The sequence below is a fragment of the Lagopus leucura genome, unplaced genomic scaffold, assembly GCF_019238085.1.
Source record: "Lagopus leucura isolate 7727_CA_CO unplaced genomic scaffold, USGS_WTPT01 Super-Scaffold_100002, whole genome shotgun sequence".
Lineage (NCBI taxonomy): Eukaryota > Metazoa > Chordata > Aves > Galliformes > Phasianidae > Lagopus > Lagopus leucura.
In genome coordinates this window covers 33,509,862-33,536,798 of record NW_024962263.1, presented here as the reverse complement: position 1 = coordinate 33,536,798, position 26,937 = coordinate 33,509,862, and the positions used below count along the sequence as shown (strand labels likewise).

Genomic DNA, 26,937 nt, shown 5'->3' with positions numbered 1-26,937 from the left:
AGCTCATCTGCACTCACAACTTGAATCTCACATTAGACAAGAGCTGATGTAGATGACCTCGATTATTTTTTTTAATTTGAAGTTAAGGCAGAGGTTGGCATTTTTCTGATGACAATCTTTTCAAGTCTTCTGTGAAGAAAGGCTTGAGAGAGTTGGGCTTGTTCAGCCTGGAGAAGGCTCTAGAGGAACTTCACTGCAGCCTTATGGTATTTAAAAAAGAGCTTTTAAACAGGAGGTAGAGGGACTTTTTACATCATCTGACAGCAACAGGACAAGGGAGAACGACTAAAAACTAAAAGAAAAGAGACTCAGAATCGATATGAGGATGAAATAGTGCCTGTTGTCGGGGAAGCCTGTTCCAGTGCCTATTGCTATTAATGCAGGAGAACAACCCCAAGCTGATATAGTTTACTGCTACAGGCACGTCCAATGCAAACCTGATGAGGCTCTTGAGTATACAGTAAGTAGAGCTAGCTGAGTTCAATTGGTAAATTTCAACTGGAGTGAATATTAAAAAAAGAAATCTCGAGTTTCAAACACCATACACTGCAGCCTTACTACTAGTTGCTGTTTAAGTCTTCGTAGATACAGAGACATGAAAGATAAACGGAGGCTGGATTAAAGAGATCTGACAGCATTTATACTGCTGAACTACAAGGCAATTATCTGGTGGAACTTTTCACTGCATAAAAGAGGGCTGTGTGCACCTCGGGACAGGCCTACTTTTCCATGTTCTGCTGTTTAAAGAAGAAACTCACCGGGGCCATTGCAAGCCAACGAAAATTTCCCAGGCATGGCACCACACTCTGTCCTCCACTGCCCTCCTGCTCTTTTCTTATTTTGTTCTCTGTTGAGGTTTCTGCATTTTCCAATTCACATAACAGCAACAATGGGCATGTGCTGCCATTCTGGGTACAAGAAAACAAGGACACAAAGACTCCATCCTTAAAAAGAACATCGGGCAGCTTCTGCTTGCAGTGTAGGGCATGGAAGCCAAACACACTGCAAGCCCTTCCAACGTGGTTGCGCCTGCAGAAAGGCTCTTTGATCTCACTGCTCTCTGAATGCAAAGAAAGCAAAATCTTGGCTTTGCAAGCAGGCTTTTAAGCTGATTACTCTCCAGCCATGGCATCAGCTGGTCTTACCATTTTTAATATGGCCTCGGTTTGGTTCTGTGTAGCACAGATGATTTAATGAGTGTTTCCAGCTCTTGGGTTCATTAATCTAAACGTCTGATAAACCAAGCAGTCCCCTCTGCTCACTTTGGCAGATGTCTATTCTGATTAAAAAGATGCGTTTATCTAAATAGATGTGGCCTGCGAGCGTTACGCTGAATTCAGGAAAATGCCTCATGCTTCAAAGAGCACCTCACAGCCAATTGCTCCCCAGCCCACAATCAGCCCTGTGCAAAAACCCAACTCCTTCTCTGAACCAACAAAACGGCATTTTGTGGATGTACTGATCAAGACAAGGAAAGGGCATTCATTCATGCAGGACTTGACATATCATACACTTGACTGAGCAGCAGTATTTTTTCAGCAGCTCCATCACCCACAAGCATGCCTGTACATCTGGGATGGCTTCTATTACCAAAACCCAATGATGCTTCCAGTGATGGGCAGAGAAGGTGCCCCAGCACCAAGGGAGATGTCCTGGCCAAAAACCACTTGCTGGGATGTCAATGCACAAACGTGCAATAGATGCCCCCATAATTACAGTTTTAAGCCCAAACATGTTTAACTTAGAGACAAACAGAGGAGATTAAGTTACTTAATTAAGGAAAAGGTCTTTTCCCTACTGCCATACAACCAGAAAATGCCCATCTGTGAATGCAAAGCTACATCCCCCTTCCCACCTGCCTGCCCCAGGTTGTACCAAGGGCCTGAGCCCCATGCACTCCCATGCACCAGCTCCACAAACCGCATCTGCCCTCTGTACTGCTTCAGTCTTCCAGTAGGTATAAAGGGAAATCCAACTGAAGGGAGAGGTACTGGGAGACAGAGCAAGAAGTGAGGGCTGCTCAGAGGTATCTCAGGGAGAGAGAAAGGCAGCAGCAGTACTTAGCCTTGCCCCATCCATCCAAGTGCAACCTCCCACAGGGATTTGCAAGTGCTTATTTGCCTATCTGCTTCCAGCACTGTAAATAGGTTCAGTGATACGACAAGAGGTAATGACCTCAAGTTGTGCTATGGGAGGTTCAGGTTGGGTATAAGGAAAAATTTCTTCTCATAAAGAGTGGTGAGGCAGTGGCACAGACTGCCCAGGGAGGTGGGGGAGTCACTGTCCCTGGAGGTGTCCAAGGAATGTGTGGATGTGGCACTGAGGGCCATGGTCACTGGGCATGGTGGGGGTGGACTGGTGGCTGGAATAGATGATCTTAGTGGTTCTTTCCAACCTGAATGGTTCTGTGATTCTATTCCTTTGGTCAGCTTGAACAAGAATGGTTAAATATGAATAGGTAGGGTTGGTCCAGGCTGACCTTTTGTGGGCATGAAGGCAAGCTGCAAGAATACATGACAGGGAAGCTAAACCCAGCACCTCAGGGACAGCTACGTAGGTTTTCTCTGCTGCAACTCCTCAAGCCTCTCTGGGGTTGATGGATGGCTTGAAGTTTTCCCATCAGTGCTATTTTTAGGACAAAACCAAGTCTGACCAATCTCTGGGTGTTGCAGCTAAGTGGTTGTGTCGTGTGTTTTGTTGAATTAAAGACTAAAAGCGCTTTGGAGAAGTGATTATCTGAAATCAATCGGTGGCTGGAGGCCCACCAGCAGCTGTCTGACCCAGGAGGCTCTGGTGGCTGCAGTACATGGGGTGCTTGGGGCCGGCAGAGCAGGCGTTTAGCAGCAAGGCTGAGGCTTTAAAAGGGCTGAGAGATGGCATGTGTTATTGTGGCTGCTCCGTGGGTTGTGCTGCTTCCAGGGAACTGTCAGCTTCAATTTGTGCCTCCCATTGAGGAGAAGAAAGATGCTCCCGTACTTCGGGGCTAATCTGTCATTTCTTTTGTACTTGGCAGGGGTAAGAATGAGAGGATCCCCTTGTAACATGAAAACAGAGCAGTAAAAGACAAATTTAAAGAAAAAAAAAGGCAGACAGTTCTTGCGTCACACTTTGAGGACTTGCTGCTTACAGAGGCCACCACGTGCAGAGCCTGGATACAAAGAGAGAGGCGAGGTTGGTGCTTGCAGCTGCCAAAAAGCAACTGCAGTGTGCCAAGGGACCAGCCCTGCTCTGGGGCAGCACGTCCCGGGCCGGGCACAGCTGCAGTAAAACCAGAGCAGTGCAGGGCACTGTGGGGAGCACACAAGTGGGGACCAGTATGCTCAGCCCTCCCCGAGGCACAGCTGTACAGGGAGGAGCTGGTGCATCCCCTTGGTTTTTATCGTTTCCAAAATCTGTCCATGGGCTGCCTGTCCCTGCTGCACATAGCACAGGGACAGAGGCAGAGCAACCAGCCCTTTTTTGGAAACAGCAAACACTGCCTCTCGCCTTCTCTGCCGCTTCTTCACAGCGGGTAGGTGGGGGCACTGCCTGCGAGTCACCTTGCTTCTGGCTGGGCTATAGAAGAACAGAGAAAAAGGCAGCTCTGGGGGTTCATGAATGCACTGCAGTGGGGTTCAGGGCACGCTTTGTGCAGCAATCACCTTGAGTGTTTGCTCTGTAGTAAAATAGAATAGAGTTGATAATATAAAATAGAGTTCATAAAATATCATAGAATCACAGAATAACTCAAGTTGGAAAGGACCCACAAGGATCACTGAGTCCAACTCCTGGCTCTATACAGGACCATCTGAAAGCCAAACCTTGTGTCTGATATGCTGTCCAAATGCTCCTTGAACTCCAGCCCTCGAGGCCGTGCCCACAGCCCTGTGCAGCCCGTTCCATGCCCACCGCCCTGTGGTGCAGAGCCTTTCCCTGACCCCCAGCTGCCCTCCCCTGACGCAGCTCCATGCCGTTCGCTGGGCCCTGTCGTTGTCACACAGAGCAGAGCTCAGTGATTTCATAAAGTTGAATGAAATGGCCACGCGTCTTGAGAGCAGAGAGAGGCAGAGCACCCTTCTCATACAGGGATGCCAGGTACCCCTCATGCACAAACCACAGACTTCTCCCATTACATTGCTCATTCTGTTACAGAGAAGCCCTAAGCCATAACTGCATCGTTATTCCAGAGAGCAGGAAAGAGATATGGAAAAGCAAACTGTTCTGTTCCTTAAGCAGGAACCTGGAAATGCATTCCACCTGTTGCTCCTCAAAAGGAAAACCAAAACAAGCAAACAAACAAAACTTCCTCATCCTACCAAGGAAGTGCTGCTTGGATGCTGAAATTTAAAGCAAGGTTATGGATGCTGAGATTTTCAGAGTCCACCCTGCGCAAGTGCTTGCTGTACTAATGGGAAGCACAGGCACCATCTTAAATTACTGTCCAAGTGATTTAGTCAGTGACTGAGAAAATGTTGTATTTATGGAAGAAAAGGTAGATGTGGTGCTTTGGGACTCACACTGCCCCATATATACCCACCTGTGCCTACTGAGGTGTGGAAGCTGTGTGGGGTTATCTGTGCCACTGTGGCTATAGCAGACATCATCCTCCAACCTGGCCATGGCAACCTGGACCACATTACATCTTTTCCTGCCGTGTGACAAGCAAATGAAAGGGAATACCCCAGAGGAGCAGGGAAGTCAGCATGGGAATCTCACCCCTTACTCCAAACCCTGTTGGGGTTATGCTCCAACCTTTTGTTTATTCAGAAGAGAGCAATGCTGGTGAAACCTAATTAGCTGCTGGGGAATACGAAGGTAATGCTGCTGCTGGGGAGCGCTCCTGCCTGGAGCTCTGACTGTGTGATTGCACCAGAGCACAGTCACGAAGGTGAGCATGGCAGCGGGCACGGAGATCGGGCTGGGAACACATCGGACTCCTGACTGAGGGGATGGATGAAAAGGCGTGCAGGAGGAATGGTCACACACGCACACAGACGCACGCACACCGTTTCCAGAAAGCTTTGCAGAACTTTGAATGAGGGGCAGCAGGGTGCCCGGCTGCTCAGCAGTGGGAAGGTCGGCCCCAGGATGAAGGCGACCTTTTGTAACCGGGGCAGACCCGGGAGCAGTGCCAGGCTGTGATGTGTTTGCATCAGCCCTTGGGAATGAGCCAGGGACCAAAAGGAGAACTTAAGAGGGTCTGAGCTCTCCTCAGCCGTAATACCATGGAAGCTCACTGGAAATAGAAAGACAGCACCCGAGGAAACGCCGAGACTCTATTTTAGGACGGAACCAAGAGCACTTCGTGAAAACACAACGGCAGCCATCCGCGCGGTTCTCCCTACCCTCTATGAGCACCCCGAGAATTTCACCTTATTCCCACGGCGAAACCCGCACACGCCCGCTCCCCTCCTCAAACGCCCAGCCCGCGCCCCCTCCGGCCTCGCAGCCCCGGGCTCGGCTCGGCCGCTCCGGAGGCGAAGCTCGGCGGATCCCGGCTCTCGACCCCCGATACCTGCAGCTGTCGCCGGCTCACAGCGCGCCCCGGGACATGGTTTGCCCGCTGCTTCCGCAGCCCCTGGCTCCTCGGACACAGCGGCTCTCCATCCTCGGAAAAATTCACAATAATAATTTAAAGAATTTTCTTGTTGCTGTTTTTAAAGAGGAGGGGTGCAGGCTGCCTCCGTTCACGCTGCCCGCTGCTCTGGCAGCCAGCGCAGCCGCCGCCGGCTTTTCCTCGCCGAGCTACGGGAGGAGGAGGAAGAGAAGGAGGAGGCGCGGCGCTGCCCGCCCCCGCCGCGGTGAGGGCGGTGCGGGGCCCCGGCGCGTTCCTGATGCCGCTCCCGCGGAGGTGCACCTCTGTCTGAGAGGTCTGCGCGGCCCCCGGGGCCAGCCCCGTACTTTTGACTTGCCCCATGCTATTTTTCTCGTGTTCTTTTAGCAAGAGGAGAGGGACGAGGAGTGGTCTCGTGTGGAGCCCTCTTGCTGTCCCGTCTGCTGCTGGCAGTAATGTACACAGGTCCAAAACTGAAATGTTGCGGGGGCAGGAGGTACAGAGGGAAGAACACGCCAATGAACAGGACTGAGAATTTTTCCTTTCGGCCCTCTATGCTGCATTTCAGGGGAAAGACAAAAATATAGGAATGCTGCATCGTCACAGAGATTGTAGGGTATTTCAATCATGGGATCATAGAACCATGGAATCATTCAGGATGGAAAAGACCACTGAGATGATCTAGTCCACCACCAGCCCACCCCCACCATGCCCACTGACCACATCTCTCAGTGCCACATCCACACGGTTCTTGAACACCTCCAGGGATGGTAACCCTACCACCTTCCTGGGCAGCCTGTGCCACTGCCTCAGTACACTTTCAGAGAAGTAATTTTTCCTAATATCCAATCATATTTCCATTTCAGTCTTCCATCCAAAATATATACTCCACGTTGCTATAAATGCATCTCCTCAGAGATAAGGTTCTGAACTGCTGGCCTTAGGACTTCATCCTTTCTCTTCCACAGCTCTTTTTGTGCAGGGTTTTACTTCAGCCATCACCCAACAGCAGCACCCAACACCTATGCCCTATTGCCATAGGATTTGCTGTCCCTCCTCCAACAGTTCAAGCTGCTGCGGAGCCCTTCACCAAGCTCTTCCCATTTCTCTGAAATAGGTACTGATCCAACACCTTCTTTCACTGACTTTAAGCAAAATTCAAACCTGCGCCTCATGTGGATGCACCTTAACACCTCATTAACATGTTTACTTGGTTTTTTTATTGAATGCAAATGGAAGAGGAAGAGGGAGAGGAAGAGGGACAAGGGGACCCTGGTGAGGTTGTGGGGTTGGTAAATTGGCACAGTTTGGGTGGAGCTCAAGAAGACCCTACTGGTACTCTCATTTATGCCTGGATCCTTTCCCACTTGGGTCGCGTTCACCCTTCCAAATGCCAGTGTTGTCCGTGGAGCACACAGGATGATGCTATGTGGAGAAGTTTGTGAAATGCTACTAAGAGTTTGGGTTCCACAAAGCATTGTACTCAGAGAAAAAAAAAAAAAAGCATCACCAAATAAAAGAAAATCCCAGCTGCCAATTCCAGCTGACCTACAATCTTCAGTAATTTCCATCAGTACTAATAAACATGTGGGATTTATATCGTATGCTGAAAACATACAGCACCCTGAAGCCTTCAGAAGTAGAAACAACAGAAAATGATTCCAGACTCTCTAAAAGCACGGGTGTTGGGGAGAAGTACAGAGGCTGCCACTGGCACCGTGGTGCTGCTGTAGGGTCTAGGGCAAGTTTTTAGGGTCATGCCTGCAGGTCTCTGCCCGGACTATCTCCATGTGCTTCACATGGGATGTGAATGAGGAGGGCATGGAGGAGAAGTCGCTTTCTGGAAAAAAGCAGTTGCGTGTTTCGAGCTGTGGAATGTCAGGGGAAGAGGAGAGGGAATATTTGTGGCAATGCTGAAAGCTATAAATGTCTCATCATGCATACTTAATATGCTTTTGAGTCCATTTCAGCCTTTTAGGGGGTGGCAGCTCTCACTGTGGAAGTCTAGTTAATTTGTTATAGGTTTTCAGTGCTGTCAGCTAATTGCAGCATCTGACTTCAACCTTGTGCCTCCCACAGTAGTTCCTGGCAATTACTCCGTGTGCTCCATGTTGCAAATTCCCTCTGGCCTCATCAGTCTTCTCTTTCAGAAGATTTTTTGAACCTAAGGTTGCAGATGTAAATGCCTCCTTCATGTGCAGCCTCCTCTTTCAAGGAAATGTTCTCCGTCCTATGCAAATACGTGTGCTGAGGGATGTGGGATCTGTTTCTCTATGTTTCTCAATACTGTTTTGCATAGCAAACGTGGAAGTCTAATTCCCTCCTGTCACTTCTAGCCCTACATGTGTTCCCAGTTGCCTGCTCTCAGGGCTGCTGCTTGCCAAAGGGAAGGCTGAGCAGGTTTGAGAATGCTCTAGATAAAATCTTTGCTCCACACAGTCCTTCTGAGCATGCATTCATCATGATAGACATGCTTTTGAAAGGATCGGGTCAGTCATTCCACATGTGTCTTGTTTTGCTAATTCAGTGGAAAATGCCAGAAAGCTCTGCTTCCCTCCATCATTAGTCCAGACCCGAAGCTGCCATTGTATTGTGGCCTTGGTCATGCCGCTACCCCCATAAATTATTCACTGGATTGCACTGTAATCTGCTGTTATGTTAAAAATAGGTCAACACAAATGTCCTCAGTGCAATTTGCAAGTGACAACAGCAAAACCGATTCTGGCTTTGTCTCTACAAGAGAGAGTGACCTCTGCAAAACAGCAATTGCCAGTTGTGCTGCACTTACATATCCCTGCTGGGCTTCCGTGCACCTTTACAAGCAGCACTTTCAGCAGTGGCAGCCCCACGCTATACTTGAGAGATCTAAGCCTGAATTCTTCAATTACCTGTTGGGCTTCACAGGAGCACTCTGCTTTCTATTAGCCTTCGCTCTCAGGCCAGAGAGCAAATCATGCTTACCAAGGGAGAGATAAGGGCGTACCTAAATGCTATGCTACTCCCAGACACCTGGAAGGCTTCTTGCAAGGGCCGAGCAGGATTTTCTGGCTGATACATATCATAGAATCACTCAAAGGCTTGGGTAGAAAGGGCTCTCAAAGCCCACCCACCCCACCCCGTGCTGTGGGCAGGGCTGCCCCCCACCAGCTCAGCTGCCCGGGGCCCCATCCAACCTGGCCTTGAGCCCCTCCAGGGATGGGGCATCACAGCTTCTCTGGGCAGCTGTGCCAGTGCCTCACTGCTCTCTGAGTAATTAATTTCTTCCTGACATCTCACTTAAATCTCCCGTTTGAGTTGAAAACCATTGCCCCCTGTCCTGTCACTACACTCCCCAATAAGGAATCCTTTCTTTTCTCTTCTGTAGTCCCCGTTAGGTGCTGGCTCCCCAGAACAGCCGAGCAAAGCAGTCGCCTTCTGGCCCACTGCCACTGTCCTCTACAGAAACTTGGAAAGATGGAGGCTTGTGGGGAATCTCTCCCCCCATCAAATTCTCTGATGGAGGACCCTGTGAGGATCACAGTGAGAGTGTGGGGTATCCTTGTACCTTCCCTGTTGTACCACAGGGACACATGTCTGTCGTGCAGATAGACATCCCAGTCCTGGCTGACTTCAGACACCTGGAATCTGGGGACTGGGGTTGGCAGACAGCTCAGTGGCGGTGCTCAGCACAGCGTGCAGACAACAATTTGCATGGGTGTCTCTCATCAGCACATTTGTGTAAGCAAGAGGCTAAGGAAGTGGCCACTAGACGGTGGCCTGGGGCCCTGGATGTCTGAGGTAGATTAGGCCTGCCCCAGCCTTCATGGAAGACTATTTGTATGTTTTTTCCAACTGTAACTCCTTGCTGTGTTTCTGTGGAAGTCTCCTCCCATTCGTATGGGAGGGAGAGCCTGGGTGCATTTCCACCTCATGGACAGACATCCACATGAGATTCCTGCAGCAGGTGGCTTGCCCAGGAAGGCTCCCCTGGGAACACAGGCAGCAAACCTGGGACCTCAGTCCAAAAAGGAAGTGAGTGATCAAGTTTGAGAGCAGAAAGCAAGACAGGTGCTTCCACTTGGAAAGGCCTTTATTGGAGAGCTAAAAGCCAAAGACCTGATGCTGATTAGAAGCAACCTGGGCAGGGCAGGCCATGTACAAATTCACCTTTTTTTCTCAGCTAAACATGCAGCTCCTCGAGTTGGTTACTCCATTCCCATATTTCTACCTTCTCTGTCAGATGGAGCTGCTTGGAACATCTGACCTGTGCTCACTGCCCTCCTGCACCACTTGTTGCTCACCTTCTGCAGTCTGCTGGTACTCACTTGTTTTTCTGCTCACACCCTCTAACCACTGTGCAACCATTTCCCCCCTTGTACTTCCCGTCACTGTGTGGCTGCTCCACCCTCAGTTTCCCCATTTTACTTTCTTCTTCACATCCCTTTTGCAGCTCTCACAGCACTTTACGGGTAATAAAAAGGTCACTTCAGCTGATGTTCTGCAGTGATTCAGGAAAAGATTCAATCTCCCAGGACCTCTGGTCAGATGCTCAGCACAGCTGGGTCTTTTGGAATGACTGATGCATACGTAAGGCAGTGGATGTGCCTTGTGGCAGTGGAAATCTTGACAAGCCTAAACCCTATCTGCCCTCACATACTTGCCCTAGGGAAGCAGGAGAAAGGAGCCACTGACCATACTATTTTTCCCCCCAGAACTGTCTCTCTTCATAGTCAAGCCAGTGGGCAGCAGCCCCTCTCCCAGGCAGGTTTCAGTGGCCATGGCAAGGAGCAGAGGGGTTGGAGGGAGCAGCACATTCCAGTTCCTCAGCCTGCTTAGCAACCAGGGCTGGCTGAGTTGCTCTTGTGCACACCGAGTGTGTGGATGGCATGTCTATTGCTGCAGTTCTATCCTAAGCTTTGTCCCTTGTTGTTTTCAAAATGTATCCCTAGTTTGCTAATTTAAGTTGCACGGAGATCTGCTGGGAATTCATTTTGCTTTCCTGAATAGCTGAAAGTCAGAAAAGCAATGCAATGATCAAAGCCACTGTAGTGATTAGAGAACGAAAGGTATGATGGTGTCAGGCAGCTTTTTAGGAGCGTGGCAGTCAGACAGCCTCCTCTGTGCTGAGCTGAGCCCTTGCTGCTGGATGGCCTCAAAACCTGGCTCCCACATTGCCCAGAGGGCTGAGGAGAGTGGGGGGCTCCTGAGGAGAATGAAGTGTGGACCCACAGGTCAGGTGCCTCCTCAGGACAGGAGCAGGAGTGCCTTATCAGATTGTCTCCAGGATTCATCCCTGTGGACAGAAGCCTTCCTGTTGGGATCATCTTGAATCTTTAAGCCCTCTCTTGGCTCCTTCCTGCTTCTTGGTTCCTGAATGCTGCCTGCCCCAATCCTCACCGTGTATTCCTGCAGCAGGCTGAACTCCTGCTGTGTTTGGGTGTCTCTTTGGGATGGATAATAATGTCCACTTCCAAAACCTGCTGGTTTCAGCAGGACTGCAGTTGAAATGTGGGCCAACCACATCCAGGCTGCCTGGAACTGTCTGGGCCAGCCCTATCCATGCTCACCTTATGTTACCAAGAGAGCACCAGACCCGGAAGGTCACGATGGACAGTTGTTGCATGGGGTGAGGCACTGTAGGGTTGGAAGAGACCTCTGGAGATCATCAAGTCCGACTCCATGCTAAAACAGGTTCCTAATATGACGGTTTCATTACAGAAACCTGAGAGGAGTCCCCTGGTGCAGAGGCTCTGGGCAGTTTCCATCCTCAGCATAAAAGCAGAGTTGCCTGGAGATCTCTTCCAGCCAGACAGCAGCATGTTGACCAGGTCCCCAGCGCGAGATACATCCAAGATACCCCACAGCCCTCTTCCTCATTGCCGCATATTTCTGTGGCTTAAATATAGCCTATATAAAACAAGTGCAGCGCATATGAAATGCCATTCGGGGGAGCGCGCTGAACATGCTGCCTGAGTAACATAAGGAGCCCAGAGAGCATCTGCCAAATATTTGGGCTGAGATGCCGAAGAAGAGAGGGGTCCTCAGTGCTGACTAGGCCCTCAGGCTGGTGCTGTGAGCATCTCTAAGGGGTATCTCTTGGGGAGGAGGCAGGCTGCCCATGAACCAGCCAGCCCTGCAGCTGCAGGAGCTGCCTTCCCAGGGGTGTGATATGGCAATGCAATGGGGTTACACGACACCAGGGAAACGAGGCCAGTTTTTGAACATCCGACCCTGGTAGTATATTCAGCGCAGTGCTTTTTGAAGCGATTAATGACAACAGCTTGGCACCGATCAGTGGATGATGTTGCTGATTAAGCTAACTCTTTGGCTCGTGGCCGGCAGCAGGAATAGAAAGGGCAGGAAGCTCCCTAGAGCGGCAGGAGAGGCAAAGCAGCTCAGGACCTTCCCAGCTGCCTCCTTTTCCGTGGGAAAATTGAAAAAAAAATGATGGCCACCCAGCTCCAGAGCTGTGCTCAGTCACGCTGGAGGTTTGGCTTCTTCAGCTTCATTTGCAGTGAGATTCCAGAGATGCGATCTAGCACCAAATCCATGTCCACTCATAAAATCTTTCATGCAGGTTGCTCCTGGGAAGGAAATCTGTCAGATGCGTGTGAATGCCACATGTCATGGCTTGATCACCAGAGCTGACATAACAAAAGCTCTGCTAACTGTTCTGTTTATAAATAAGGCAGCTCCTCCAGATGCCACCACAGAAGTCAGCAGTTCCCTAGAGGAACAGGCTGTGCTCTGCACATCATCTCCATTAGGAAACTGCAGTGAGCTCTGGTTTGCTGATTTATGAGGCAGTAAAAGATCTCATTTGCTTTGTGCTACCTTTGTTAGCTCCATGGCATCACCTGGGTCCTCTCTTATTTTTTTCCTTTTTCTTTCCAAGTAAGAAAATTTAGTTTTGCTCCCTGGAGGCTGTGTGTCGAGCCACACTCACATGATGAAACAGGAGGTGTTGCAAGCATTTGTGTGCAATGCCACTTGCACCTTGGGCAGGCATAAGCATTTAGGGAAGTTGAGGGCTTTGCTTCCCAGGGCGGTCATTTCACTGAAAGTCCCGCCTCAAGGAGAGGCTTCAGTATTTGGAGCTGGGTTATTTTTAGTGTCTCCTTCTCTGTAAGGTAGGTTGCTATTTATTAGAGGAGAGCTCCCTCTCAATTTTTGCCTATCCATCTTTTTTATTTTTTGAGCTCCAGGCATAATTTTCAAGTTCCAGCTCTGAATTTTCCAATTCTGGGCTCCTTGCACTTAAACCAGAGTGAGCCAGCATTATCCCCCACACCTGTAAGTAAAACAGCACAGGCCTTGCACTCAGCATTTCCTGGCAAAGCTGCTCCACCTGTTGCCCAGCCATCAGGTGCAGGGGGCTTACAGTGGCTGTGCACACAATGTCTGCTCTTTTGCACCCTTAGCAGAAGGTCTGTTGCTGCAGCTGTACCTCCCACCCATCAGAAGGGCTGTTTTTGAGGTAACAATCACAACAAGACTCCCATTCAAACCACTTTACTGTTCTTAGGTGGCAGATCCAAGGTTTGGCAATGCTGCTCCGAATTCTGTGGAGCATGACAGCACCCCTCATCCCACTGTGACGATGAGGCTGCAGTAAAAGAGGGGTTGCTAAGAGGAAGAGGGAGGTGATTGTTCCCCTCTACTCTGCCCTTGTGAGGCCCCATCTGGAGTACTGTGTTCAGACCCAGGACCCCCAACACAAGAAAGACATGGAATTGTTGGAGTAGGTCCAAAGGAGGGCCACAAAGATGCTCAGAGGGCTGGAGCACCTCTCCTGTGAAGACAGGCTGAGGGAATTGGGCTTGTTCAGTCTGGAGGAGGCTCCAGTAAGTCTTAATTGTGAACTTCCAGTGCTTAAAGGAATCTTATAAACAAAAGAGAAATCAACTTTTTACACGGGTAGACAGTGATAGGCCAAGGGAGAACAGCTTAAAACTGAAAAAAGGGAGATTTAGTCAGGGAAATTTTTCACTGAGAGAGCGGTGAGGCGCTGGCGCAGCTGCCCTGAGAAGCTGTGGTGCCCCATCCTGGAGGGGCTCAAGGCCAGGTTGGATGGGGCCCTGGGCAGCTGAGCTGGTGGGGAGCAGCCCTGCCCATGGCATGGGGTGGGGTGGGTGGGCTCTGGGGTCCCTTCCAACCCAAATCATTCTGTGATTCTGTGTTTCTACGATAAAGTCCTATCCTCAGGAAACCATCCCACTACCAGCATTGCAGTGCTCCAGCAACATTGCCAAGTGCTTGGCTGCTCCATCCTATCCCCTTAACTCATGTCATCATGCTGTTTTCTCTGTTTTTCTCTCTCATTTTCACTCACAGCCTTTACCCTCATGCTTCCTGATGGGCTGTGTTGTGGTGTTACGCCCTCAGCACACCAGCCTCAGACCTTTGTTTTCAGCACAGAGAGGCGGAAGCATTCCGCATGCAGCGAGCTGTGCCTTGCATCACTAAGCGGGGAAGCTGTTTATTCTGTCAGCCCACCCCAGCCAGGCCACATTCATTTTGTGGCTTTAAGAAAGGGGCTGGATGACAAAAAAAAAGTTGTGTTTTAGAGGATTCTGTAAGAGGGCTATCCAAAAACAGGAACCAAAAAAGTGGGAAGGAGGGCACTTCAGCTTCAGGCTGTGGTGAAATGCTGGTTTGGAGAGCCTAGAAAGTCGCCTGAGCACCAACATCTGCAGTCTCTGACTGGCTAGTTGCTTCCTTTTCTGTGAGAACTGGTTAAATGCCATTTGTTTATTATTTGACCTGTTTTTTTCCCTCACTGCTGTTATTATTAGTGATCTAGAAATACTGCAGACAAACAGAAGCCAAACAATCTGCCTTCAAGACGTGGAGAAAGGGAAAAAAAGATCAAAGATTTTGAATTAAAATACAGGGAGACAACAAAGGACAATATGCCCCTGATTCCAGTTATTTTTAAATTCCAGGCCTGGTCATCTCTGCGGCAACACCCCATTAAAAATAGGACTCCAGCTGCTCCAGGACAGCTGTGGGATTTCCGGGGTGGTGATGGGCATCCCACACAGCCCTTTGCTCCGGATCAGCTTGGACCTACCCACACAGCCCACAGACCCAACCCTGAACAGCAGCTGTGCAGTGCAGGGGATCCAAGCAGTCTGCATAGATAAGAGCAAGAGCAGCTGCTCCATGCTGTGCAGCCACCTTGCAACTTTGCCCTCATCTGGCCTGAACAGGTCTGTCCGTGTTCTAGGAGAAATGTTCTTAAAGCCATGTTTATAGGCCAAACACCTCTTATTAAAATCCATCTATCTGGTTCAAGGAAACACTGTTGCCTTGGTGATGAGGAATTGGGACTTTTCCTTCCTCTGCACTGCAGTGAGTGCGCCACATGCCTGTTCCATTGTGGGCATGGAAGATAAGCTAGAAGGGCTGGTGGGAGCTGCAGGACAACCATCCATTGTCCCCCAGTAGTCATGCTGGGGGTGCAAGACTGCTTGTCTTTGCTAAAGGCTTCCCATGTGCTGGATGCTCAGCATGTTGGGAGGTAGACATCTCAGACACAGTTTGGGGTGAAAATATAAGATAAATTATATCTCTGAGGTACACACCTGCTGGAATATGGCACCGCTGTGCACATGGGAACAACTTTAGTGGATGCAGCTTGTTCAAAATAGCAGCAGTTTGATGTTCTCCATGGGCTGTGCAGTAGCTGGCTCTCACTGAAGAGGCATGGAAAGAAGTGTGGCCCCATAGACAGTGGACAAGCTGTGGCACCAGTCTTGTGTGGCTTTAGATATGGTGCCTGAGAGGTACTTCCAAGGAAAGTGTAATGTCTTGCTTTGTTTTAGGGGAGAGAAAAGTTGCTTAACCTGAACTGTTGCTAAATGAAGAACATGTCTCAACTTCAGGGAACTCTGAGTTAATCATAGAATAATAGAATGCTTAGTTTTAGAAGGGACCTTTAAGACCACCTAGTTCCAACCGCCCTGATATAGGCTGGGACACTTCCCTATAGATCGGGTTGCTCAAGGTCCCATCCAGCCTGGCCTTCAATACTTCCGGGGAGGGGAATTCACAGTCCTCTGTCAGTGATGGAGTGACAGCCTGGCAGTGCGTCCTGACCTCCTCAAGGAATAGCTGATGTAGGAGTAATATAAGCAAAATTAAAAGAGATGGAATACAACCAGCAGCACTAATTAGGGTTTTATTGAAAAGAATTGTTTTGGTACTAGACTTGGACTTCTGTGAGAAATAGTACTTGGTACAGCGTGAGAGCTTGACTAAGAAACTTGAAATGATGTAGGTCAGTTTGGGGTGTGCTGGATGGATTCAAAGCAAGTCTCAGAGATAGAAGTAAACCAGCTGAGGAGTCATCAAGGATGCCCACATATTGTGTGAACCTGCACAGATTGGTTTTTATCCCTGTGGGATTTAACTCTTAATGCCCAAGATCTGACTGTGACCATATGCTGAAGGCTCTATGTCTGAGGAAGTAGTAAATAACTGTGACAAAAGATTACTGGGAGAGTGAGCTGATTCATCTGGGTTTAGGATGGGCATATCTGCAGGTGAAGGATGTGGGCCATGATTATGGAATAGTGTTGATGATATTCTCAAATTTTGATGCTGAATGTGTTGAAGATTGTAGAGGAAAATCTTACGAGGAGTATATCCTCGTGTGATGCTGGGGCCTGAAAGGATTCAACCAGTCCTTGTATATATTAACTTATCCTTGAAGCAATCCTGATAGATTGCATACACAAGTATGAGCAGCAAATCATCTAACTTCTGGATTTATCCCTGGTGTAACAGGGACAATCTGCTCCATGCTTATGTCTACATCTCCAAGATATTGGTCCCAGAAAGATCCATAAAAATGCCCAAAAGCCTTAAAACTCACACCTTATACAGAAAGAGCCATTGACAACGGTCTGTTTGACAAGGGTAAGAGTGGTGTGAGTACAGTCTGTGGGCAGTTGTATGAGGCACACACCTACAGCATGAGTAAGTTGTTTGCTGTCCTGGGCAACAAACTCCAAAACCAAGACAAATTAGCACCAAAAGTAAAATGCAGCTTTTTTAAACTAACTAATCTCTGGGATAACATAGATAGTAATCAATCTCTGGGATAACTTTAGAAGTTGCATGGCAGCTCTGCCATCACCTATTTCTATATCATGCCGGATGTTAAAAAAAGAAAAAGAGAACAAAACAAGCCCACACCCTCAGAGCTATGGTTTGAAAGTTCCAGCTCAGCAGCTGCCAAATGACTCCAGCTGGCCCAAAAACCCACAGCCAGGTTTTAGCTGGTACGTGCTCTCTACAGTTTGGGGTTTCAGGTGTCGTAGTGGTGCTGGCTCTGCCCGACATTCCCTGTGAGGTACCAGGGAGGGTGCACCCAGCCCCCAGCCACCAGATTTAGCAAGCCTCTGACAGAAATAGATTTCTTGTGTAGTTACACAGCAGCAGAGTTTTAATTTCCAGTCTCAGCCTAAGCAAGCATGAGAGCACAGGTGTTGGCTCAGCACCTTGCAGGATTAACACAGTTAGAGAAGTTCATTTGCTGAGCTGGGCTCCTCCAAACCTCATCAGGGAGGTTGGACATCTTACTCTTATAAGAAGAGCAGGTCTACCCCCAGTATGGGTGGACTTACATCGTCTTGGGAGCTCAGCAGGAGCACCGCAAAGCACAGCAGCACCAGCAGACCCACCAGAGGTTTTGTCAAGCACAGGTCTGCTTCTGTATACAGGCTATCTTTGCCACTGCCCATTTTTTTCCCCCACACCCTGTAATTGAAACTGCTGTTGCACCTCTCTTTGCCAATCTTAACCAGCCAAAAATACATTTACCTGCTAACCTGCCCAGGAGAACAAAGAGAAGGATGAAGGCGAGGGTGAATGCTGTGCCCTATTAACATGGGGCTTCCAGTTGTAAGTCTGGGAGCCAGCATTCTGCTGTGAGCTGCATGCAGATGGAGTGGAAGACGTGGGCACCAGCCCCTAAGCCAAAGAGTGATTCAGGTTGGAAGAGACCTCTTGCTCCCAGCAAGGTCACACAGAGGTTCTAAGAATGTCCCTGCCCTAGAAAAGGCAGCCTCCTCTAGCTAATGCTCTTGCTAGCTGTGCTGGATGGCTCTGCCAGAATCAACATAGCTGGGAGGCTCGAAAGGACTTCTCAAGAACTGTATCTTTCCTGATACAAATATCAAATACATTCTTCTCTTCCCCTCCTACCCTGCTGGTTAAGAACATCAGCTACAGACTTCAGAAACAGCAGCAACACCCACCTAAATCCCGTCACAAAAACCCGCATGGAATAGGAGCAGGTTGCTGATCATTGCAAGAGGCAGTCTCCCCTGTACGAGGGTGAGCTGTGGGCACGCAGTTCCCAGCACAGGCTGATCTGTCCCAGGGGTGCCAGCTCCTTCCCGGGCCGTTGGGATTTTTGCCCAAATGCAAATGCTCCAACCTCTCCTTTCTGCAAATCCTTTGCCCCTCTGAGCCAGAACTATGACACAGGGCAAGGAGCCGGGTCATATATACGTGAGAAATGTATCTGAGCACAGACAGTACATCACTGAAGTTGCTTTCTTTTCTGGGCTGATGCCTTTCAGTGAGGCTCGGATAACTTGATTTGGCACCATTCACTGCTAAGTTTTCCATACCAACCGCAGCTGAGCTTTGTTTAAATGAGGTTTGCTGAAGCAGTGCTGCAAGTGAGTTTAAAGGGTCACAGTCCCTGGAGCTGGTCCAGGCAGCTCTTTGTGCCTCCAGCTCCCTTGGAAACTGCTCAGGGCTGGGAGATTTGCATGAGCCATATCCCCCAGCCTTGCTCAAGTGCAAATGGGAGCAAGGCACAAATTACAACCTGTGGGCCATCCAGTTGTCGGGATGAGAAAGTACAGTACCAACTCTACCCTGGGCTGCAGAGGCTGGAGAGGAGGAGGCTAATTTTGCAGAGACTATTTAGGTAGCCTATTGCCTTCAGCCCCTGTAGGCAGCCCCTAATGCTTTAAGGGCAGCTGCACGTGTGGCAATGAATGGCAAACGTGCAGCTTTGCAGCTGTTGTAGAAAACACGCTTGGTGTGTCCACCCAGCTTTCTTCTTCTGCAATAAGCTCCTTGCTGAGGAAGCAAGCTGCTGAGAAGTGCTTTATTGTGTCTGGGGTTGCTTTTGTTCCCTATTCTCTCAGGGAAAAGAAAGCCTGATTACCCTGACACTTTGGATTCAGCAGAGAACTTCAGATTTATCCGAGAAATACCACCCAAGCTAGGACTGCCTTTAGTCTGTGCAGGAGAATGATTAGTTGAATAAAAGATGACTTTACCTTCCTCAAAGGCATCATCTTCTTCCCCAAATGCAACCGGGTCTTCTTGGGTGTGCTGCATCGTGGTGAGGGTGCAGCTCAGGGCAGCAGCCAGAACTGAATGCTCACACCGGTTCCTACACTAAGAGAGACTGTTTCCTCTCACTGGTTTCCTAAACATCGTGCTTGCAACAGCTTCCGCTTCTGCCTTTGTGAAAGCAGACTCATTCATACAAATAGTGAGAACTATTGGTGATAGGTGGACGGTTGGACTGGATGATCTTTTAGGTCTTTTCCAGCCTTGGTGATTCTATCATTCTATTTCTCTGAAATAATGATCCATAGTCTTACTGTTGGCCTTGGGAGCAGCTTTGAGTTGTGCAGAGGAGGGGAGAGGAGGGAATAGAAGGGGAGAGGAGAGATCAGCAGAACCATAGACATCTAGAGCAAAACTTTCTGTCAATAACAGGCATGTTATTTGTAGACCTCTGTCACTACTAATTCTGCATCTCACCATCCCTTTCACTGGCTGTTTTCTGAATTTTATGAAGCAAGTTGACTCCCTCCTGCCAGGTCCCTCAGTCTGTAAGAAGGCCATACCCAGGAACTTAGGCTTGCATAAAAACACACTTGGTGTGTACAGTCAGGTGATGCTCGAACCTTGGGTACTCCCAATGCTTCGTGAGGCCACTCACATGGAATTCATGTGCATATGTGTACATGCAGGTGTGGGGACTGAAAGCGATAGCCTGCCCCATCTCTGCTGTCAGCATGATGGCAGCAGATTTGCTCTGAGCTCTGATCACTTGCTCTTGTATTCGCATGTGCCACCACACTCTTGAAAGTGCGACTCCCAGCACAGTGGTGGTCACTGTAGCTTCCAGCAGATGAGTCACAACCAGAGATGAGTTCATCTCTAGTTAGTGTTTTGGGCTTTTTTATCCTTTTGAAAGCTCTGCCACTGGGTTTCTGCAGGGCTGAAAGACAGCTGACCTCCTGGGCGGCACACAGCTTAAACAAGCCCAGGTGGAGAAGATGAGATAGAAGGCAGAAGAAGCCCCATTAGGGAACCTAAACCTAACCCCAGCCCAGGCCTCAGAGCCACGTGCATCTGTCCCAAAGCAAATCCTGTGGCGGTACTTTTGATGATACAGGAAGGCCTAAATCCCCTTCCCAGCTTGAGTACTGTTCCCTGGAAGGTGCCTCCTCCTGTCCCCTGCTTTCATGATACCCACTTGGTCAGGCTTCCTTCTGCCTCCTTTCCCAGGAGAGAAGCTGTTTTCCCAGCTGGGTATGGAAGAAGCTGAATTTTGCTGTAATTGCTGTCAGTTCCAGGCAGAATGCCTCTCTCCGAGGAGCTCAGGTCCCAGGAGGCCCTCTCTCACTTGTCTTTGCTTTAATACCATACTTGTTCAAGTCCCCGTGGAGAAAATAAGGCAGTTTGGTCTAGTGGCTAAGGGAGAAGACTTGGCTCTGGCCCTGCTGGGCCGGCTTGGGGATAACAGTTCTCTTTTGTAAACTTCCTCTCTTCATCCTTTTTCTTTGCCCATTTATTGAAGTGAATTCTGCAGGTAGGGACAATCTCTGACTAGGTCTGCAAGCTGAAGCCTATTGCGTACAGTCCAAAGGAGCATCCTTCGTCCTCAGTAAGGCTCTCCTGACCTCACAGTGCTGGCAATTAGATGGAGAAAGTGGTAAAAAGAGAGAAGCACTGCTATGGGATGCTAAAAGGAAATGAAGCAGAAGAAGGGATCAGTTAAGAGAGTGGACAGAGAGAGAGAGAAGCACTGTTGTGGAGGGAGGGGTTCCCTCCTTCCTGGGCATTTCTGAAGGGGAAAGTGCTGATCCTGGGGGGTGGTGAGAAAGCTACAGGCTGGTCACAGAAAGGAGAAGTGCAGACGGAAGGGCAGCCACAGGGTGTACATTGCATTAAAGTGCTTCCTGGCAAGAGCTACTCCCAGCAATGGGCAGTCGCTGTGTTTCAATTCCTTGAAATATCAGGAGAAACGTGAGCTTCTGAAAGGCCATGGAGCGCATAGAATGATTTGGGTTGGAAGAAACTTTAAAGTCCACCCAGCCCCAGCCCCTGCCAGGGCAGGGCTGCCCCCCACCAGCTCAGCTGCCCAGGGCCCCGTCCAACCTGACCTTGAGCACCTCCAAGGATGGGGCACCACAGCTTCTCTGGGCAAAGAGGGGCTTCTGAGGACTAAGGAGGACCAGAATAGGCTTTGCTGATCCTGCTGAGTATTTTGGAGCTCAATTCTGATTAATGTTAAGGTTAGTGGTGCTGCACATAGGGGTGTAAATTGCTCAAACCATGCAGCCAGCCTCTCAAGAAGAAACCTGGGGAAAATAATGTGCTACAGAAATAGTGACTCTGCTGTGTTATGCTGCAACAGGAGCTCTTTTGTAAGTCGGTCATGGGAAGTGTTAGCCATTTACTTCAGGAAGATGAAGGAGCAAACGACTCTATCCTGGTTATTGTGGCAGTTCCCTTTTGTGCTGCATTTCCCCGGGAAGTTGTTTCCTCACCCGCTGTTTTCAGTCGGCATCTCCGGATGCCTGTTACCTTGACAGCCCTTTTTGTTTTTAGTTTTGGGAATTAAAAGGGATCAAAAGCTGTCCACTCTCCCAAAACCAGCTGTCACAATCATGAGCGCACCAGCCGGGCTGGTGATGAATGGTAATGACTCAGCACCCATTGCAAATGCACAAAGACGAGTCACTTTGATTCGTTCCCGTTTGTCTCACTGTCTCATGATGGCAACCTCACCTTCATCCCCACAGCACACAGCGTTCTACCAGGCCTCCAGATGACCATTGTGCCCTTCCCTTGAGGCAGGATAGCTCAGCACAGAATGTCACTAGGGTCTCTGCCCACCTTTGCATTTGGGGAGCTGTAATTTCACCCTGCTGGTTGGCATGCCTGTGTCTCTGCTGTTCATGGATCTCTCAGGTTGGATATAAGGAAAAAATACTTCTCATAAAGAGCAGTGAGGCAGTAGCACAGGCTGCCCAGGGAGTTGGTGGGGTCACCGTCCCTGGAGGCGTTCAAGAAATGTGTGGATGTGGCACTGAGGGATGTGGTTGATCAGCATGGTGGAGATGGGCTGATGGATGGACGAGATGATCTTAGTGCCTTTTTTCAACCTTAATGATTCTGTGATTCTACTATTCTAACCATATAAAGTGGCTTCCTCCCAGCTGTATTTTTTAGCAATCCAGCCTTCTTCTTTTTTTTTTTTTTTTTTTTTTTTTTTGCCCTCTGTACACACAAGAAGTGCATACAATCTTATTCCTTCTGAGCTGTTTCAAAACTCAGTAACTTTACCTGCTGGCTAACAAGGCCACACTCCACACTAAAAAAAAAGAAAAGAAAAACAACAGAATCCACCCTGCAGGTACTGCACAGCTCTTGTGTGTGTGCTTTTCACAAAACCACAATCTGATACTGCTACCAGAAAAAGCCACCACCCATGGTCTAAGAACCAGTCAACAAAGCACAGGGGGGACGAGGGCAATGTCAAAAACAAGGGTGGATCAAGCAAGAGCTGGCAGCTTTTAGAACAACTCTTACCAAATCTCTCTACCTTTATTTCTCTTCCCTTGCAACTTACTTTAAGCAGCTCCCATCTCAGCAACCTGCCCTGCCATCTAGCATTGGCCATGTGTGGCACATGGTTCCAGCCTGCATGTGTCTGCTGTTCCAAGAGCCACATCTTTTCTAGAGAAGCCTGCTGAGTGTGCTTTCCTTTTTTTTCACCTGCTTTCCTGGTGTCCTCAGGAAAGCACACCAGGTCTGAGCAGGATGCATTAGTCATGTGCTAAATATGGGACAGAAATAATAATTTAGCACTTGCAAAGAGGACAGTAGTTACTTCGTGGTTAGCTTGTAGCCTAAGAAAGGGGAGTTATGCTCGGTACCACATGTGCAGATGGGAAAATTGCCCTCAGTGGTGAACCGTTGGGTTCTTGGGCAGTATCTCTACCACATTGCAGATGGTCTTCTCAAGAAAGATTTTTGCCACACCAGGGAAAGAAAATATTTTGTGCAGTTCACTTGCTTTGTTTATATATTCTTTGACAAGTCTGAGATACAGTACTAAACCTATGTCAGACTGTAAAGGTAAGGAAAAAAAGAATTTTTGACCCAGCATAAAAACACTGTGTTGTGGCATTTTATTTCCAAATGCAGGTCTAAAAGCCAAGATATTCTTACTTTACAAAAGGTCTAAAAGTGTGCCATTTGGCTGTGTTAGATGAGGTTATTTTAATTAATCTCTACCTTAAATTCCAAAATGTCCACAAACAACAGGAGAGGAGGGCTGACCCTTTTCTACCCTGCTGTGCTGGTGTGGAAGGGAGGGTCTTAAACAGGCATCTGCCCTACCCAGGCCCTTCCTGCCTCAGCACCCAACACACAGCCAAGTCCTGCCCCTGAGGGTCTGTTGGTGCCCCATGTCATTTTAGGGCTGTCTGGGCAGAGAAGCTGCCTTGGAAGAATAACCTGCACAGCAAATAAGAAGGAAAAAAAAAAAAAAAAAGGGAGGATTAGGAGGAAAGGAAGGTGACCTAAGGTATGAAAGGAATATGAGAAAGGTGGTTGAGGCTAGTTGCTGCTCAGTCTGGGGAGAGGGGTGCCCACAAAGGTTTAGAGTGTCCATAGAGATTCTGCTCTGGATGTTGCTGCAGTGTCTGTTCTCCTGGTGAACAGCCTCCTTAGAAACATCAAGAATTTAGTTATGGTGTTGTGTCTAGTTGTTAACTCATTTGCAAGTTACAGGGACTCTGGAGACTTCAGTTATATTTAGGCATTCTGTGCCAGTGATTGACTGAGCTTAGTGCAGTTTTCTCTTTGCCAAACTCTTGAAAGCTTTTGCACTTTTTCTTCAATTTTTTTTTGCTTTCTATTTTTAGTGGGGACATTCGTGCGTTCCTCATGCTGTGTGCAGTGAACCACATGCCCTGGAGGTCACTTAAACGTGTGTTTAGGTGTGTCACTGCTATCCACAGCACCATAGCACCTACCACATCCCATCAGGCTCATCAAAGAGAACTTTGGCTTTCTTCTCTGTTCTCTTACCCCATTTTTCATGAAGATATCACTTAGCCTATTAAAGTAAATTATTTCCTTCTCATGGCAAAATCCTATTTCAGTTTAAAGGGATTCAAAGGCGAGACTGCCTAGATGAAAGCCCTGCAGAATGAGTATTATCAGAACGAGTATTATCAGAATGAGTATAAATTTTTCTCAGTAAGTACTTCCCAGTGGCTCATTGAAAGAAAGTACATGGTCAAGTGTGATTTTGCAGGGCTGAGCTTTGGACCTGGTACTATTCAATGTATCCTTTAATCCTACAGATGAATGAAATGGGCATGATAACACTTGTTACATTTGCCTGGCTTCCAAGGAGTGCAGTACATTGCAGAACAGAATCAAAATTCAACCAAATCATGACAGACTGGAGAAGTGGTCTGGAAAGAATTAAATGCAATTCAAGAGAGAGCTGTGAAGTACTATGCTCAAATAAGAATAAGTATCCTCATAGATGCTCATATCACATGTTCAGAAAAAGAGGCTGGAGGAAACCAAATGTGAGTTGGTAACAACACATGAAAACAGCAGAAAATGTGCTAGCTGGTGTGATCAAAAACAGAGGCATGAAGTAATTCTCTCACTGTGGTCAGGGTCAGCAAGGCCTCTGACAATGGAGATGCCTTCTGTGAGAGACTATTTGGTGAAAGTCTTGTGAAGAGCAATAAGTCTGATCAGAAGGCTAGAAAACTGGAAATTAAGGAAAACACTGGAGGAACTGAAATCCCTTTTCTTGAAGGAAAGAAGATCAAGACAGGGTATAAAAGTGGTCCTGGAGCCCTCTTCTTGACCTCTGTGTTGCACAAGGAGTCATGAACTTAAACTGCAGAAGAGAAGATGTAATTTAGGTAGGAAACTACAGAAACAAGGAAGAAGCAAGTTTGGAAAAAAAATCTGTGAAGCAGGAAAATAGTGCTTGAGTGAGTCAGTGTTGAGTGAATCAGGGCTGCTTTAAACTTAGAAAGCGTCTGTGGGGCTTTGAAGAACAGAGTAGACAAGTAGCTATTGGGAATAACACAAGAATAGTTGAAGGGAAGGGCGGTGGAAATAGGGGAATCTCTTGAGGTTACACTCAATACTATTGGACACAGCAGCTGTTGAACAATACTTCACTTCTACTTGATGACTTTCTTTCTCAGCAACACTAAGCTGAGAACTTTATTGTCCAGCTGCTTGAAGGGCTCAACACATTCCAGTGGCTCTCAGTTGGCATGGAAATATCTTCGCCTTTCTCTAAGAAATCTTCACATTTGTTTGTTGTTTTTTTTTTTTACCTTCTTTCCTATCTCCTAGTTATTTTCACACCTATTCTTCTGTAATCCTGCAAGACAAAGTATTTTTTCCTCCTTTGGTGTTTAAATCCCACAGGTTTCTTTCAGAATTATTTCAGATTGTTTTCATAAACTGTAGAAGAGATGCAGTCTGCACACAATATTAACATTCAAACTATCTGATGCTGTCCCCTGCAAAACCAATAAGTATGCTCAATCCCTGTAACCATTAAAACCTTACATCTCAGTAAGGGTTACACATTAATCATGTAATCATTTACTAACTTGAACAGACTCTAAAATTGACCAATTTCCTAATTTCCTAATTTCCTGTATACTAGCAGTTTTTATTCAAACAATTATGCCAAATAATCATTGTCTTTGGGCTTGGAGGAGATACAGGGAAGAAACTCATCTTGTTGTTAAGCTATATGTCTCCCATCTTAGGTAAGGTAAATTCCAAGTTGATTTCCAACAAATGTTGCTGATATTTACATAAAGATATAGGTACTTTTTCTCCAGGTAAACTATGAGAAATTGAGTTAAAGCTCAGGTTGCTTATTTTAGACTGTTAATTCACACTGTGAAACAAATAGTGTCTGCAGATGAACGCTTCTCCATCACATTTAATTAAATCATCTCTCTGGCCTTTACTGCTCTGTTCTATGTGCTCCCTGTTTGCAGTTTCTCCAGCCATTGGAAAGAGTTCAGGAGTTGACCCTCTCCCTTAGTCTTCTCTACATCTTTCAGCTCCAGTCAGTATAGTATTCATTCTGCTGCTGTGAAATGGATCTTTACCACTCTGGTGGTTCTCTGCCTGGCAGTTGTAAGGAATTGCTGCTGGTTTCCATGGAACCTGGATTAGGTGCTTTCTTTTAGACTGTGTCACTCACACCTGCTACCAAGGCCCTAGGAGGTCTGAGCATTTAATTCCAAAGCCAACAGACAGGTGATTTTTCCTTCCTGTGCATTTCTAGCAACCACGGTTCAGTTAGCTGTGGGGACGCATTGAAGCGTGACCAAGAGACTTGTCTTGGTTTTAGAAAAATATACAAACTAATGTCTCCAAAGGACGGAGAAGCTCTGCTATATGGCCTGTTGAATGTGATAGCAAAGGGGAAAATTTTGTTAATTACGCAGAGTTGATGTTCTATCCTGGATTTCAGCCCTTTTTTTTTGAGAACTCTTTCTGAAAAATAACCCCACTTTGTTCTTGCAACCTCTTGGTACATCGGTGCCACTCTGGGATCGAGTTCTCAGAATAATTACAACAGGAGGATTTACTTCTCTTTCTTTAGCCCTAGAATAAAAGCATAGCTGAGAACGGAACCTGTGGTAAAGGAAAGCTCGCCGCAAGGCATCCCCGCCCTGCCTGCCTTCCTCCTTGGGCAAGCCACACAGGGCAGGTGTGGGGGCTGGATGTGCACAGGGCTCTTAATAGCTCTCCTGGAGGACCTGCTTCGTTTTTACTCCTACTAAGTAGGACAGAAAAGAGGAATGTATAATTTTTTAGCACAGTGCTTCACTTTTTTTTCTAACAAATCTTTTTATCCAACCTTGGTGATTCTATGATTTTGCAATTTGCTGAATGGATTAGCAGCTCAGAAATGTAGTGACCACAGCAGACTGTGTTCTGTGTTTTTAGTTTCTTTTTAGTGAATATTAACAGTTCTGACTTTTCTTCCAAATGTAAAGGGTCAATAGACACAGTAGATTTTGTGACCACTGGAGATAAAAGTGAAGACCCACATCCCCATCTTCTGGGGAGAAATG

The 26,937-nt window shown here is 47.8% G+C and overlaps 1 protein-coding gene across 1 annotated transcript in view; it reads right to left on the bottom strand.

Moving 5' to 3' along the window:
* Positions 1–18,928, bottom strand: part of RIPOR2 (RHO family interacting cell polarization regulator 2) — a 58,485-nt gene extending 39,557 nt beyond the window's left edge. Inside the window, 1 exon segment of the mRNA XM_042868823.1 lies at positions 18,820–18,928. Within this exon segment, the coding sequence (XP_042724757.1) occupies positions 18,820–18,880 (61 nt within the window). The 5' untranslated portion in view covers positions 18,881–18,928.
* Between the last annotated feature and the right edge of the window lie 8,009 nt (positions 18,929–26,937).